This window comes from Micropterus salmoides, unplaced genomic scaffold, assembly GCF_014851395.1.
Source record: "Micropterus salmoides isolate LMB-PRFRI ecotype aquatic unplaced genomic scaffold, ASM1485139v1 Ms_hic_scaffold_21, whole genome shotgun sequence".
Lineage (NCBI taxonomy): Eukaryota > Metazoa > Chordata > Actinopteri > Centrarchiformes > Centrarchidae > Micropterus > Micropterus salmoides.
Window position 1 is genome coordinate 25,290,991 of NW_024041262.1, and position 17,533 is coordinate 25,308,523.

Genomic DNA, 17,533 nt, shown 5'->3' on the forward strand with positions numbered 1-17,533 from the left:
ACAGCCAAACATAGAGGAGCTGGATGGCATCGTTCAGGAATTCACTGACAAATAACTTATTTTGTCTTTTATATATCTGAGGGATGTGTTGGTCAGTAACCGACATCAGTTTTGAGTTTGCCGTGTTGGTTTTTTGGAACCAGACTCTGGATGTGATCATATTTGGACGAGATGGTGGCGCTAACGAGCTTGTTCTAGCTTCTTTGTTCAGTATGCTAAATTAGTCTTCTAGAAAAATTTACTTATCAATCAGCTTGTAGCCCCGCCCTGAAGCCTCCCCTGCTTCCTGGTCTCTGTTCCTCTAAATGGGACCATAATTTACTAAATGAACATCACGCTGTGTTGAAGAAGACTTGAAACTAGCGACTGAGACCAGAAACTCATCAGGAAAGTGTTTACTGAGGCAATAAATCAGCTGAGAAGCAGAAACATTTTCTCACAGACTTCTATACGATCACACTTCTTTCTGCAGCCGCTGGAGTCGCCCCCTGCTGGCTGCTAGAGAGGACGCAGGTTTAAGGCGCCCCCTGCTGGCTGCTAGAGAGGATGCAGCTTTAAGGCGCCCCCTGCTGGCTGCTGGAGAGGACGCAGGTTTAAGGCTCTTCGGCGCAGGCTTCACTTTTCAGAGCCATACCAGGCTAGATTATCCCTCCAGAGAGAACCGCCAGTTTATGGCTGTTGCAGATGATGTACTGAGATTAGAAACAAAAAAAGTTAAACTGAGTCGCTGGTCATCATAATGCAAATAACCACCATGAGAGCTGTAGTTCTCAAACTGCTTATTTCACCAGCCCCAAAATATTTACTACCTTATATGCATTGCATTTACATCAGAAAGATTAATGACTGCCTAAAAATGTGATAAACTGTTTAGCATGAATAATATAGTCAGTAGATTTAATTCCGATGGCTTTGCCCTCCCGCTGCCTGCGGTTGTAGTGAGGAATGGTTTCCAGCTGGAGTGACACAGCCGAGCTGACAGCTGCTATCAACACACATCATAATGAAGACCAACCCAAGTTTAATAAAAAATAATAAAAGCTCTTAAACATGAATATACGAACGTGAAGAAAACGTTGGAAGCCTGATGTTTTTTATTAATGCTCGTGCTGCAGAGATGACCTTATCCCTGCGCCTCAGATGAGGTTTGATAGGTTTGTGATGGCGGCTGTAAAGTCACTCGCAGCCGTTTGATTGGCTTCATTTACATAGAACCTTGGAAGTCCTGCAGGGGAGCGGGAGCCGAGCAGCGAGGGGCTTTCAGGAGCCCCACATTTGCATTTTATACGCCCCATGCATCACCATCATATTCTGATCGTGAAGAGAACCCCGGCCGTTAAATTATACATCTGCCTTGTTAGTATCGGACCTGTTGATGTGCGGGTAGTCTGCTGAGGTGTGGAGAGGATACAGATAACACAGAGAGGAGCTGCATGTATATTGGAGTCAGAGAAACGGGGGGGGGGGGGCTGAGGTGGTTTCATCATAAATCATACAGCGTGTCATCACATCCACAAAGATGCTCTGTTGTCTTGACAGGAATTGTGTTAACATGCACAGATAATTTGCATTAATATTGCTTACATGTTCTGGAGCTCAGTGCAGTTTCTATATGAAAGAATGAATCAGTTGACTGACACAACTAACAAGCAACAACCCTGGCAATCAATTAACTATTGAAAGGGTTACTTCACTGATTTTACGCTTGACGCTGGGTTTACTTGTCATTGCAAGTCTGAGAAAATAACTCTGTTAGAAACTCGATGTGCAGGGGAGTTTGAAAGATTCAAGCTGCAAAGTGAGAAATGAAGGACTCAATGTTTTTTGGAGCTACACCAGTGACTGAAAGATTCAAGCCTCTGCTGCTTTAATTTTCACCATTCCTTTTTTAAAATCCTTCTCTTGTGAGTCCTCCAGCTTTATGGGATGCGCCCCTTAAAGTCATTATTGAAGCACATATGCCAAACATTATCTGGTTCCAGCTTCTCAAATGTGAGGACCAGCTACTTTTGTTGCTTTATATTATTGTAAGTTTAATATATTTGGGTTTTAGACTGTTAGTTGAACAAAACAAAGTATTATGAAGACATCACCTTGGACTTGTGATGACCACTTTTTGCTATTTACAATTTAAAGGCCGTATGATTAGTGATTGAGGTTGTTGCACCTCCAACGCTTCCCCGTGTCGTGACCCACTGCAGTATTTTCGCTGCTTTCATAGCAATGAATTTTTGACAGTGTGTTTTTACATCTAGAGTGAATTAAAAGATCACAGAGTCACTGTTTTGATCTACCTTATGTCCTTTTCTTGTTTTATTTTGAAATTGGCTGTCTCTTGGGCCTGTGTTTGTTAAAGAATATTCTTGCACCAAGCATCACAAATCTCTCACATACACTAGCGAACAGACACGTGACATGTCAATTAACCAGAAGAAAAGATACCTCAAAGTCTTATAACTGTACTGTGCTCTAATCTGTGGTGACAGTGAGTTGTAAACATTCTTGTAAGATCAACCTTGTAAGATTCCCAGAGAACACTGTCATCTGCCAGCCTGACGCCTGAGCTGCCGTCTCTACCTCATCAGTCTAACTGTTGCCTCCCTAACAAGGACCGTTACATGTGAGAAATAACTAGAGCTGGAAGGTCAGTGAACACTTGTGGGGTCAGCTAATGACTCTAAAGCTAGACCTGTCTTGAATATTAAAATTAATGATAGACACCCGGGTACCTGCTTTTATTAAAGGAAGTTAAAAAAAAAAGACATTAGGGTTAAACAACCCTTGAACCCAGAAACTATTTCCCTTGATCAGAATCAAACTCTACTCTCGTTTCCTCCTGCAATATAAAGTTCAGATTCTATTAACGAAGGTTATCACCCAGTTGTTCACCATTAGATAAGAGTTTTAATTGAATGAATCTAAAATAGGATATTTGATCGATGAAGAATGTTCATTTCCCACAGTTCAACTCATGGAGAGATTAGATTCCAATATGATGAAGCTTTGGAGTCTAAACATCGATAGATTAGTTGTTCCAGGTTAAGGCCAGCTAAAGATGACTTAGGAAGGAACCTACAGGCACAAGGGGGAAGACAGAAACATAAAGGGACCAAAATATGTTATCCTTCAGATTTGGTGTTGGCATTTGACGTGTTGACCTGCTGTATGCCGGCACTCTCACCTCGGCCGGGCTCAATAAACCGCGTTATGTTATGTCATCATGAACCTGGCTCACAGTATTTCTTCAACAGTGTTTAACTCTGTGTCCTGTGTTGTTCCAATTATCCCTAATGTGTCTCACCTGTCCGTGCACATCCTCCCTGCTCGTGTTTACAGTCATGATCGCGTCTTCATCGTTTCATGTCGAGTGTGGTTTTTTTTTGGGATCGTGTTGGATGCTTGGACTGTTTCTACCCTTTTTGGATTTATCTTTTCACTGTATGGACTACTACCCTTTGACGGTCCTGGCACACCTGAGTCTCTGATCACACACTCTGCACTTTCAGACCTGTTTTGGGCTCAGGACTTGGCTTACAGCTGCGATGCAGGACTTCACACAGTGAACTGGCTTCACAGAGTTTAAAATAAGAGAGAAATAACAGAATATGTGAAGCTTTGAAGTGCTTTATTACCCAGATATCAAATAATAAGAAACAACTAAATGAACAGCCTTGTTCTCTGTGTATGATGGAGGTGGTTTGTCTCCTTTTTGTCCAAAATCTTTCGTGATGCAGCTTCAGGTCAGATTAGGTCTTCATAGATATGTGTGTGTTGCGGTGCTTTCCTTCATCTTTGTTTCCTGCCCATTAGTTACCAGACTGTAAAAGGTTAGACCAGGTGTGTGTGTAGAGAGAGAAATCCACACACACACACAGCAGAAAGTGTGTGTTCCCAAAGCTAAATGTCACATCTGTCATTGGCGATGTGGATGAAAAGGCTCAATTATCCTCACAACACACACCGTCGTCTTTCTCCCTTCTCTTTTTCCTTCTGTGTAACTGTTGTTTTTCCCTCTCACTCGCTCTTTCTTCGCCTCTTTCTATTTTCCTCTCTCCCTCTCTAATTTCACTAATCTTCCTCTCCAGGATGTGTGCAGGTAATTAAAACGTCCTTTCCAACAGTCTAGTGATAAATGAACGGAGCTGTCAGGGAAGCGCCTCCCACTACATCAAATATTTTTCTACTTTCTATTTGATTTCTGCGTCACGGTTCAGGGAATCTTCTTCATTAGTGTTCACGGTTGCTCTATATGCTCAAACGGATGCGTAACAGCAAATGCAAGAGTACAGAACACACATCAAGGCACTTCCACACTCTGGAGGACAGCAGAAAGAAGTTGGGTTTAAGCAACCAAGTCAGACGTGCTGCTTTCAATTAGATGGCAGCTGCGTTTCCTCCTTCAATTAGGAGGGATTTCCTCAAGTCCAGAAATAAATCATTCAAACTTCAAAAAATTGCATGAAAAGAAGTGGAAACATAGCGTTTCTGAGAGAACTTTCATCAGATTCTCTCCAGCTGATGGGATATATTCACCGAGACTTAATGTTTTGAATATAATCAGCTCTGGAAAGCAAGGGCGTAGGTTTGATTTTGACATTGTTACTAGCGGTCTGCAGGAAGTCCCTGGAAGCTGAGGCTTCTGGCATTCATGAAAATCATGTGATGTCAGTCTTTTTTTCAAAATATATTAGCCAACACACCCCTAATGGAAGGTTGTTTTTTCTCTGTCAACATGTTCTTGAGACTGTAATTACACAGTTATGTGAACAAACATTAGTTTAGCTTTCTGTCCTTGATAGAACATCTAAACAAGCAAATGTTCATAATTGAAAAACAAAGTTCTGCCACCCTTACTGAGCATATCACCAAATTAGCCTAATTGCCAAACACACACACTCTAGAGCCAATGGGACTAATATTAAAATATATCAAACGCAGCATCTGTGACATCATACTGTTGCACACGGTAACCTACTAAATAAGCAAACTAATGGCGAAACACATGAGCTGTTAGTGTAAGGATGGTGTCTTTCTCATGTAGCCTTTATGCATATTGCATAGTTGAGCTTTGGCGCTTCTTACAACCAGATGTAGCTGCAGCTTCTCACAAGTTAGCAAGAAACCGCAAAGCCAGTCTCACTTGAGAGACCAGGGGACCTCGAAGCAGGATCTGAGCTTATCCAGGTAACTTCGGGGTTAACCCTGGGTTTTCAGCACCACGACACTGGTTCACTTCTTACCGGGGTAGATCTCCATGGTAACTTATGCTGAACGGCTCCGGAGCAGGTTATGTTCCAGATCAACTCTATGAAAGCGCCGCCTTGGAAAATGACATCACCATCTGCAGGAGATCCCACAGACTGTTTTATAGGCTGCTTTATGTTTGCTGCGGTGATGTGGAGAAACTTCTGTATAGTGATATCATCCTGCAGAGACTGATCGAAAGCCTTTACAGTCAGACTACTCACTGCTTTGAAATGTGTCTCATGTTTTTTATTTGCTCCCCAGTTCCCTTAAAATTAATGGATTTCATTTTTCTATGTGAGGCTGAATATTATGAGCCGTTATTATATTATATTGAAATTAATTTTAATATGAACGTAGGCTATTTGTTTTAGGTTGGTAGTTATCTTATAGGCTATCACAGAGACTTGTCATGTTCCGCCCCACATACTTCGATGTGGGCGCAGGTAATGAGGGGAGTTTTCAGCAGCCTAAATGTTGAGATTCAGGTTTTCACCACTATTTGAGCACATTTTATTTGGAACAATGTTTGGAACCATTTTGAGGCTGTAATTAATCTCATTTCTGAAGTGACAATAAGTTAGTCACAGTGAGGTGGAACAACTACTTAAGCCTAGTTCACATTACTTGATTTCTAGCGCTGTTTGCCGCTCGGCGAGCCCGGCAACCATCAGGCTGTGATCAGACTCGACATCCACATCCAGCCAATGAGAGCAGGCGGCTACTTTTTCTCTGCAAAACACTTTTTACTCCCCTCCAGCTCTCTGTAGCTCAGACAATCCCTCCTACCTGCATGTGCTAATCCAGTCTTTCACCCAGATTCTTTGTCTTTATAATTTCAGTCTTTATAATAACAAACAGCTGTTTCATGTGCAGGGTCACTCATTTCCCGTTTCACATTTCACGTGTTTTCTTGACAGAACGTGGTTTGAGACCAGCGTCGGGTGACACAGCCGCTGTCAGCTCAGCTAGTGTGTGACCCCCTGTCACCGATCAGTCACGTAGTGTGGACGCCACAACAACTTCAAGACTCCCGTCACAAGACGGGAAGTCGTGTAGTGTGAACGGCACGGCCGTCAGCCGACGCTGACAGTCATGTAGTCTGCACGAGCCTTTAGTGCCTTTAGGCCTGAGTCTTTTAACGTGGAAACGCTGACACACAGCCGAGCTGAAAGAGTAAGGCTAAAATTTGCATACACGCCATAAGAACACCGCTTATCGTAATGGTTAGGGTTAGTTAAGCCAGATAACGAAAAGATATCCTGGGTATGGTGAACTCGCTTTGTGGTACAGGCTCCTGGTCAGGGTGGCGCGACTCGTGGTGGACACTGACGGACAACAGTAATTTTGGGATCTAAACTATTGCTGGGGATAGATCAGTGATTCAGCATGCTCTTTGTGTGAAAGATTACAGACGTCTACAGACACCAGTGTTTTCAGTCCATTTTCTAATTAGAACATCTGTCTTGTGAACTAAAAAGAGCTTTCAGTCTGTAGCCATCCTCCTCCAATCAATAAGTAAGTAAGTAAGTAAAAGTTTATTTCTATAGCACCTTTCACAGGTATAGGGCCACAAAGTGCTTCACAACAAAAACATTAATATCATAAAATACACACAATAAAAGCATAGACAGTACATGATCATATCAACCCACAAGTAGCTAATTGAAAGCCTGAACAAATAAATGTGTCTTTAGTCTGCATTTGAAGGCATCAACAGAATCAGAAGAGCGCATAGATGGTGGAAGGTCATTCCACAACCTAGGGGCAACAGCCTGAAAAGATCGGTCACCTCTAGTACGGTAGCGAGTGCGTGGAACCGTCAGCAGGTTCTGATCCACAGACCTCAGAGCACGCACAGGGGTATAACGCTGAATCAGGTCACTAATATAGGGTGGAGCCTGGCCATGTAAAGCTCTGAAAACTAAAACCAAAATTTTAAAATTTATCCTATAAGACACTGGTAGCCAATGAAGTTCTTTTAGGATTGGTGATATGTGAGACCTCCTATTAGTACGTGTTAAAATTCTGGCTGCAGAGTTTTGTACTAATTGCAGTCGAGAGAGCTCCTTCTGGTTTAGGCATAAAAATAAACTATTACAATAGTCTAACCGCGACGACACAAAGGCGTGAATGATTAGCTCCAAATCATTTCTTGAAACTATATTTCTAAGTTTTGAGATTTTCCTTAATTGAAAGAAGCAGTTTCTCGTCAGCTGCTTGCAGTGCTGCACTAACGACATGTCTTTGTCCAGGACAACTCCCAAATTTCTAAGACTTTGCTTAGCAGACTGGCCTAAATCACCCAAGTATTGTTTAATTCCTGGAATTGCATCCTCAGGGGCAATGATTAATGTTTCTGTTTTGTCTGCATTTAGCTGCAGGGAGTTTTCACTTAGCCATTTTTTAATTTCCACAAGACAATGGAGCAAGGAATTTAACTTCCAGATCTCTGACGGCTTGAAGCAGCAGTAAAGTTGGATATCATCAGCAAATAGATGAAAAGAAACATCATTGAACCTTTGTATGATCTTTCCCAAAGGGATCAAATACAACAAAAATAAAACGGGGCCCAGAACAGAGCCTTGAGGCACTCCACAAAGCAAGTCTGCAGACTCAGACCTTATTTGGTTTGCTGTAACACTAAAACTACGCCCAGATAAATATGAGGTGAACCACTGCAGAACTGACCCTGACAGCCCTACTTGATCCCTTAATCTTTCCAGCAAAACCTGATGGTCGACGGTGTCAAAGGCGGAAGACAGATCCAAGAGAACTAGAACAGTGTGTTTTCCAGAATCAGCAGACATCATAATGTCATTTGACACTTTCAGTAAGGCCGTTTCGGTAGAGTGTTGTTTACGAAAACCTGACTGGAATGGCTCATGGATGTTACTATTATCCAGGTAAAATGTCAACTGTTCGCAGACTACCTTCTCAATGATCTTGGATAAAAACGGGAGCTTAGAAATAGGCCGAAAACTATTCAAATCCGACGGGTCCAAACCTGCCTTTTTTATTAACGGTTCCACTATAGCATGCTTAAAAGCATCTGGAAAAACGCCAGTAGACAGCGAGAGGTTAACCATTTTGGTTACACAAGCGCCAATATCTTCAAACACTTTTTTGAATAATCTGAATGGAATGACATCCGATGAACAGGAAGATGGCTTCATCCTGGTCACCAATTCAGAAATATCTGAAATCGTCACAGTCCTAAAAGTGGACCACATGCTGGAGACTGGCTTAAAGACAGCAGTGGTACCACACGAATGTAACGGGATTTTATCTTTAATCATTTTAATTTTATTAGTGAAAAAACCCAAAAAAGCATTGCTGTCAGCTTCACAAAAAACAGGGATAACTGGGGCAGCAGGGCAAACAAGTGTATTGATCGTATCAAACAGCACTTTAGGATTTTTTTTTTTAATGTTATTAGTTGACGGAAATAGTCAGATCTGGCTTTTCCAACCGTCACATTATAGGACAACACAAGTTCTCTGAGATAAAGCCTGTGTACCTCAAGGCTAGTGGATTTCCACAGGCGTTCAGTCTTTCGACACATTCTCTTAAGTTTTAAAATCTCTTCATTAATCCAAGGCCACATTTTTTCCCGAGTAGGCAAGTTTGAATTAACAGGGGCCACCTGATCCAGAATCTTTTCACAGTGATTGTTTAAACAGTGAACAAAATCATCCACATCAGGGCAATCCATAACTAGAGCAGGATCAAACAAATCAGAGAAAGTATCTGCAGTATTTGCCGTGATAACACGTCTCTGAGACCTAACTACTGGAAGCTTTGGGTCAGAACTGAAGTGAAGATCAAACAGAACAATATTATGGTCGCTCATATAGACATCATTTACAGATACGTTTAATATATCTAGGCCAAGTGTAAAAACCAAGTCTAAAATATGGCCTTTTTGGTGAGTGGGCTCAGATACATGCTGATTAAAATTAAAAGTTTCAGTCAATGTTAAAAATTCCATTGCGGGGCAAGATGAGTTGTCATCTACATGAAGATTAAAATCCCCAAGGATTAAGACAGATTCCAGCTTAATTATAGAGGATAAGAATTCACTAAAATCCTTTAGAAAGACAGCAGCAGGGCCTGGAGGTCGATAGACCAGAATACAGTAGAAGGGGGATAAAAAACCCACCTTTACCATCTGCAATTCAAAAGAAGAAAATTTTTGAGGCAAAATTTCATTACATTTGTGGAAATCCTTGTGCACAATAGCCAGTCCACCACCGCGACGAGAGGGGCGGGGCCTCCCAATAGCAGAGCAACCCACTGGGCAGAGCTCATTTAAATGAATAAGCTCGTCCTCTCTCTGCCATGTCTCTGACAAACACATAATATCCAGGCCTTCCCTTGTGAAAAGATCGTTTAATGAATGCGATTTATTCGCAATAGAACGAGCATTCAACAGGCCGAAATGCATTTTGGAGAACGTCACGGAGGCAGTGTCCCTGCTTTGCAACGGGATTGGTTGCAGGCACGACCAGCGGTCACATGGTCTTTTGCCGGTCCATTTGGAAAGAGCCGGCACAAACACGGAAGTAAACATTTGCGGCGAAAGTCTCGGACCACCACTCCAGCGCTGTGAAGGATCCAGGACACCCGTTGAAATCCGAACAGGCGGCGGCGAAGCTACGCTGCCGCACACATCGTGAAGAGGAATCCGCCGCAGGCACTGAATGCGGTCCCGGCGGCCGAAGACAACAAAGCCACCGCGCGCTGCGGCACGCCTACGCCTGACCTGGACACCGGACCGCAAGCCTCTTTTCCTGAATCTCCTACGGACCCTACCCGGAGCCCGGTATAGTAGCAAGTAGTCAGGAGAGTCAGGATCGATAGCAAATGGAGGAGGAAATGCCTGTTTGAACCTGTCGTAATTATCAAACAGGACCTCCATCGACTCTCTGATGTGAAACAAAGAGTCCCGGTCATAAGTCCATACAGCCAGAACACATCCATCTGTTATGCAGGCTGAGATGATCACGTACACTGAGAAACAGAGCATTAATAATTTACACAGCAGGAAACGAGCCGCGGCTCTGCCAGTTACAGGCGCCATCTTGCTCCCTCCCAACAACAATTCAATACCTGTGGGAAAGGAGTTGTTGTTGGGCGCCACTTATCAATCACAACGCGGCCATGTTGCAAAGAAGTGGGAACTTCAACCAGAAGGATGAAAAACCATAACGGATGCTTCTGAGGAATGTCGACCACTGAGAAACTGAGTGTGAACACTTCAGATCTGGTTTGGGGAAGATAAAAAACCGTCGGGTTTGCAGCCGTTTCAGTAAAATCCGTTGAGCTGAGATGGCTACTGACACGTCAAAAGTCTCTAGTTTCTTTCTTCATGCAGAACAAAGGCTGTTGTCTGTTTGTTACAATAGACCCCACAGTCATTTTTGAATTTCTCGTAATATTGAACAATTTATCCATATGCTGTCTCTCCTAGTGTTCACTGTGTGAGAAAACTTTTTATTTGCCAAATAAGGCAAAATAAACTTCTTCCATACCAATCTTAATGGAGAGTGTCACGAGGAGGGGGGGGCTTGACTTGAGGGGCTTTATTGTAGTTTGGCCTGATGCGTGAAAGATAGCTCTGTGTGAGTGTGATGATTCACAGTGATCTAATGAGGGCAGCCAATCAAGTGAAGGAAGGACGGCTGAGAAGAGAAACAGCTGATTGGATGGGAGGAAGGAGCAGAGATGATCAGGATTCTCTACACATCCAAGAATGACGGCTGCTCTCCTCAGTGCTAATTCACACGACTATTTGTTTAACGGTTATTGGAGGTTGGACTGACAACCTCAGGAGAAATATCCTTCATGCATGCTAGACAGAAAATATGATTAAAAAAAGCTAATGCAGCTGTTAATATGTACCACTCATAAACTAACAAACTTATTATTACTGTGCCATGTCAGCATGTGTTCATTTCTTTTATGGTTGTCTTGATAAAGAAGCTTAAATAACTCCCTCTTTATAATGTAGATCTGCATACTGTCAAGTGTAACAGAAAGTAAAGGCAGACAGAACACAAAAGATTCCATTTAAAATTAACAACTGACCAAAATATATTTCAAAAATTAACACAAACATACATCCCAGCACTCTCAGATTTTTCATATTCAAGACCCCCCTTTAAAAACTTTAACCTTCCACTTTATAATGATCTTATGTTGTAGTTAACATGTTGTAGTTCTTATAAACATCTCCGTACAAGGAAGGATGAAACTGAGTTTAAACTGAGCCACCGATTATGATAACGCTTGATAGTTAGCACCACACATACTTTTCAGAGGTCTTTGGCTGGTTTTTATTTTCATGTCTGCCATGTTTTGTAGTCCTTTAACCCTGCCTGAATGTGAACAATTTAAAAAGCTTTTTTTTTTTAAACTTCAACCAATTTTATGGCCAGTTGAGTCATTATCATTGAACACGTCAAACTCGTCAAACTCCAAAAAACTAAACACAGTCAATCGGTGCCACCAAGTTCACTTTTAACAGCTGTCCTCTAATTTCCATCCCCAAAACTGCTTTAACTTTGTTTTTCCCTGCAGGCCAGAAAATAAAACACAACAGGGATGAAATGCAGACTGCTTCGAGACGTTAGGGCTACATTTCCCCCTGAATTATTACGCTCTGAGGTTTAGTTCTTTTGGGAGGTTTTGAATCAAAGTGATGATGAAGATCAGAAAAGATCAGTCGCCCGGAGCAAGAAAAGATCCAGGATGCAACCTGGCTTCCACTCTGAGTCAGAGTTTTAACATTTAACAGAGAGCTTTATTCAGAGTGACTGAAGGTAGGTGCAACAGATGAAAAATGTCACTTTCTATGAACCTTATGATCACAAGCAGCCGGAGTTTAAAAGAAGCACAGAGCTACTGTGGTTGGACAGTGACCTGACTGCATACGGGCGCTCTCTTCTGATAGAATAATAGATATAATAATCTTTATTTATAGAGCACTTTTCAAAATCCATGTTACAGTGTGCTTTACAAGCGCAGAAAAATAAACACAGTCGTAAAACCATCAGGCTTTAAACAATAACAGGTGTTTACGTGCTCATGAGCAAGGCAAGTTGAGAGTAGGTTCAACACATACTTGCAAGCAACGTAAGATCTTCAGAAACATGAAGGCACAAGAACAGTCTGGCAAACTACTTTGCTAATTTTTGGTTTGACGGTCAAAGGCCACGCCTATGGTTTCCATTTCACCAGCAAACGTTCGCTACACTTACAGGGTCAGTGTTGAGCAGCCCGAACCAAAACTTTGTGGGTGTTTTTAGATGTGTTGCATTTGGGGTGATGGCGCAATGGATAAGATGCCTGCCTTTGGTGTGAGAGACCCAGGTTCAATCCCCCACTGTGACCATCCACCATTGTGTCCAGAGGCGTGCGACCTCTGACATGTATAGCAGTTGTAAGTAAATGTAAAAAACCTCCTCTTTTCCAGAGTGCCCCAAATATGGAAACCCTGACTTGGAGACTTCCCTGAGTTTGATGTCTACCAGGATCTTTGTATATGTGGGTGTTTTGTGAAATCAGAACAAAAGTGACTGTCAGGAACAACTTGGTACACAAGTAAATATATACTCACAATATAAGTAAAAACATGTGCATGTTAAAAGGCCAAGTTATATGAAAGAAATTCATCTCCCAGTTTCAACGATAACTTCGCCCGACGGCAGGTCAGGTGTGCAGAACTCTGTCTGGAGCATGATTACCAACCTTGAGACCTCACAAACCGGGAGGATATGAAGGCCTGGATGTTTTCTGAATTCTGGTAACATTTAAATAAATAACTAAATAATAAGTCCACTTTTAGTAAAATTTTACTTTTAATTCTTAGGAAGGAACCCTCAAGAATTCACTCCTCAGACATGAACTTTGTGACTCTCTGATATAAACTAATATTCGTCATTAATATCAGTTTTCATTCATTAATTTCTTCTCCGTGTCACGTGCATGGCAGGAAACAACATTTGGTGCAGCTGTATTGTCGTCCGGGTGGTAGAACAGTAGACTTTGACTCATGGGGCTGATACATGCTGTACAGTGCCAGAAAAGGTTGTGATAACAAACTCAGCAGGTTGTGGGACGGCTGTGGCTCAGGAGATAGAGCGGGTTGCCTACTAATCAGAAGATCGGCGGTGCAATCCCCGCCTCCTCCGGGCGGCATGTCGAAGTGTCCTTGGTGTGAATGGGTAAATGCGATGTAGAGTCAAAAGCGCTTTGAGTTGTTGCAAAGACTAGAAAGGCGCTATACAAAAACAGAGCATTTACATTTACATAACAAAAATGTGTGAAAATCTGGAGGACTGGCAAATATGGTCTGGAGACATCTGCTTTTCCTCCCACACGCAAATGTTTGGCCTCTATAAATTGTCTATATTCATTTAATAACACTTCCAGTGTATTACGCCGGAGTGATATCCTGACTTCTGCCCAATGCATGCTGGGATAAATAAAGGTCTTACTGGGACTGAAACTGAATGAGTGAGAATGTTTACATACACAGTGTTGCTGTTCCTGGAAATGATCAGTTAAAGGTGATGAATCGTTTGGTTGAAAGCTGAGTTGTTTCTAGTGACCATGTGTTCATCCACACTTTGTTCTGTGTGCAGGTCACGGTGTCTGTTGACCTTCGAACTATGAAGTTTGATAAAGAGTCGATGTATCAATGGATCTGTTTTCCCAATCGAGGTTACATAGCTGGGTTTCCTACCATTTAGTCAGAACTGAAGAAGTAACCTTAACCAGTCCAGTTCCCCTAGTTTAACTATGGATGGATAAATATGAGCTGGATGCCTGAGAAACTTCACAGACATGCAGAGATGATGACGGTGCCAGTGACCAAATTAACTGTTCCACCTACTGTATGTTAACAGGGCTTTCTCAACGAAAGAGAGAACCATTCTTGGCAGGATGGTGACGGCGGCCTCTCTTCAGTCGGTAGAAAGAGGGCATGCATATGCTTTTGGTCATTGGTGATCGTCACCCGACACATAGAAGTTCTCAAACTCGGTGAGGGAAGGCAACAAAAGTCTCCATCACTAGTCTTTATGTCGGGATGTCGTGAGGCATCCCAGATGACGCTTCAGTCGTCTGTGACACACTAGATGGGATAAAATAAGCAACTGCCATTCCCCAGCACTCATTTTTGTTTTGGGTGTCTGATTTTGGGTCTGATCTAGTTATGATTTTCAGCCACATAACAGCTACGCTAATTAGTCAGAATTTTGCACCAAGATCATATAATACGCATGCATGGAAACTGACTGCTGAGAGCTGTTGAAAGAGTTTTTGCATTTAGATGAAAAATGTAAGCAGATCCTAACATGCTTTTACATCCAAATCCTAGATGATTTATATCAGGACTGGCTGATTTCCAATGCATAATGTAGGGTCTGTTTGTTTTGATTAATTTTTCATATCTATAAGTGTTTAATGCCTTTTTCTTTCATACCTTCATAGGAGCCATCAGTTTCAGATATTATCTTTGGAAAATAACCTTACTAAGAATCTGCTGCAGATAGATAATCCATCACAATGAACATTATTTCTGTTGTTATTTTTGCTTGTAATGTAGTGATACAGTGGATACTTTTCAAAATACCTTGTATTTACAACTGCTTCAACACACAAAATACTGTAAGTTTGACAACAATAAAAGGATATTGTTAAGTGTGATGGATTTCCAACTGTCTGCAGAGTTTTACAGCGTACTGCAAGAAATTGAAACCAGTGGCTGCCTAGAGGTTCGGGAAAACTGGTTTAATCTTAGAAGGTAGGTATGCTTTGGAAAATGTCGTGCACCTGTGTAATGTATACATGTTGTAAAACACGCTGAAACACTGGTATGGTCCAAAGTATAAGTAGTGTTCATACAAGGTTGACAGATTCAGTTGGAAAAATACTGACGTTAACTAATAAAATGTACAGAGAACATATAATTTGCATTGGAATTTCCGTTTTGCAATAGTAGCAAATATCAGACATGTTTGCTGCAGAGCTGCACAGTGCAGATGTTAAGAATCACAAGCAATCTGACCTATGAATATTTGCAGTCTGCCTGAGAAACGCCACACATATTTCCATATCTCGCGAATGTGATCTGAGATATTTTCTGTGGCCAGAGGTCTACCTGCCAATTTGGGCTGACTGCAGAGGAGAGATTGGTGTGACTGATGGATAGAGCTAAGTGCTGGCTTCTCTGCTGAGAGAGGAGTATGTCCCCCACAGTGCCTTGCTCAAAGTGGCTCTGGAGAAATTGATGACAAACTGTGGCTGGCGAGGAGCTCGGCAAATTGCTTTCAAGTCCTTCTACTTGTGTTGTTCCAGAGCTTGAGCTCAAGAAAAGGAGGGATTTTTATTTTTTTTTCCCAGCCGACTTCTTGAGAGGAGAGATGACAGACACACTGAGAGCGAGATGGATGGGAACACAATGACAGCAGTTGATAGTGGTAGATTGTAAATGGATGCACATTTTGGGCGCGATTGAAAACAGTAGTGCAGAAATGGATTATCTGACACTAATGCTGCCCATAATGATGATATATTCTAACTACTTACCAAGTTGATAACGTCACGTGATCACGGTAGTTAGGGTTAGGGAGGCCGTGTAATAAAAATATATCCAGGGTACGTTGAATTTGATTCGTAGTACAGGCTGGTGGCAGTGGAATAAGCTGAAACCCCAACATTGACATATTATCCCCTATTAAGATGACGTGACGAACATGCAAGCAAGCAGTCGTTGTCATAACTTATGTAGGTAGCATTACTAAACTTACGTATAATTTAAGTCATGTAAGTAACATATTTATTTTAACCTAAACTATGACCTTTTCCTAAACCTGACCGAGTAGTTTAGGTGCCTAAACCTAACCAAACTGCAACATTTTACAACATTGATATGAGGTGGTGATGGAGCACTGGATAGGACGCCTGCCTTTGGTGTGAGAGACCCGGGTTCAATTCCTCGCTGAGTCACTTCTTCCATTTTGTCCCTGAGCAAGACACTTAACCTTAGTTGCTCCAGAGGCGTGCGACCTCTGACTGTTGTAAGTCGCTTTGGATAAAAGCGTCAGCTAAGTGAATAAATGTAAAACCACTAGTTTTATTTTGAAAGTCTAACCAGACATTGCATAGGTATTCTTTCTAACTAACCACAGAGCCCTACACGTACAAATGTGACACTAATGGGTACACAGGGCGTTAAAAAGCGATAAAGCGTCCATATGTGAGACCCTGGGACAAGAACATGTTGGCTACTCTCTAACTTTGTCTGTCAGCTGTTTTGATAAATAGCCCACTCTCTGCCTATCTGAGCTTTGAAAATGGGAAGGTTGTTGAGAGACTCTGATGTACAGTATATGCAAACAAAAAAATTATCTTAAAGAAGCTAAAACTCTTTATAAAGCTGTAGAGATGTTGTTTTTAACCCCTTGTTGACACCAGTAGAGCTGATCAACCAAGACCTAAGGTGATCCTTACTATCACACCGGGCTACAATATTAAAAGTGTGTTAAACAGGATCCTGGGTTTTAGCTGTTGATGGCGAGCTGGCTAAATATTCCCTATTTACTAATATTTGTTACAGTGACTTTGGGCAGGATAAGGAAGTATAGACGACAAATAAACAATGTGCGTAAGAACAATAGTAGCGCGGTGCCTCCACTTTGGTACTACTAAGCTCACCTTAAGAACTGTACTTAAGTTCCCCAGAATAATGGTAAGTATAATTAAGTCAAATATGAACAACAACAATATATATATTATGAAAAAAGGAAAAACATTTATTTGTACTCCCCTGGTACTCCTTGTTTCAAGTTCAAAGTTTAAATCTTACAATGATTATGAACTTACAATAAATTGACAAATAGCCACAAGATGCTTCATCAAACCACTCTTCAAAATAACACTTCCCTGTTTTGTTTCTCTTTGAATGTGTGTGAACTGAATTAAATGTAACGTGTACAGGTATCAATACTAAAAGGTACTCCCTCAGTATAATAAAGTCCCAGATACAGAAATCTGTACTATCCAAACTTGAAGAAATGTTCAAATTATTACCAAGCGCTTGGATTTGTAAACGTTGGGGCCCATACGGTGGTGCACATACTGCTCCCACGGCTCCGCTTTCTTTCTAGTTCTCTGGTAAAAGAAACTGTGCTCGTTGTCTAAGGTGGCTGTCTCTCGCGACAGTTCGAGCCAATGTCCCACTAGTTAAAAAGTTCAACAGTTTGCACTTTTACACTTTTCT

At 41.7% G+C, this 17,533-nt stretch overlaps 1 protein-coding gene across 1 annotated transcript; it reads right to left on the bottom strand.

Moving 5' to 3' along the window:
* Window positions 1-6,320: 6,320 nt before the first annotated feature.
* On the bottom strand, window positions 6,321-10,336 carry LOC119916545 (the record flags this gene model as incomplete). The annotated part of the gene is given in 3 exon segments (XM_038736579.1): window positions 6,321-6,412; window positions 7,037-7,168; window positions 8,650-10,336. Coding segments are annotated over 3 exon segments (1,902 nt in total).
* Window positions 10,337-17,533: the final 7,197 nt, after the last annotated feature.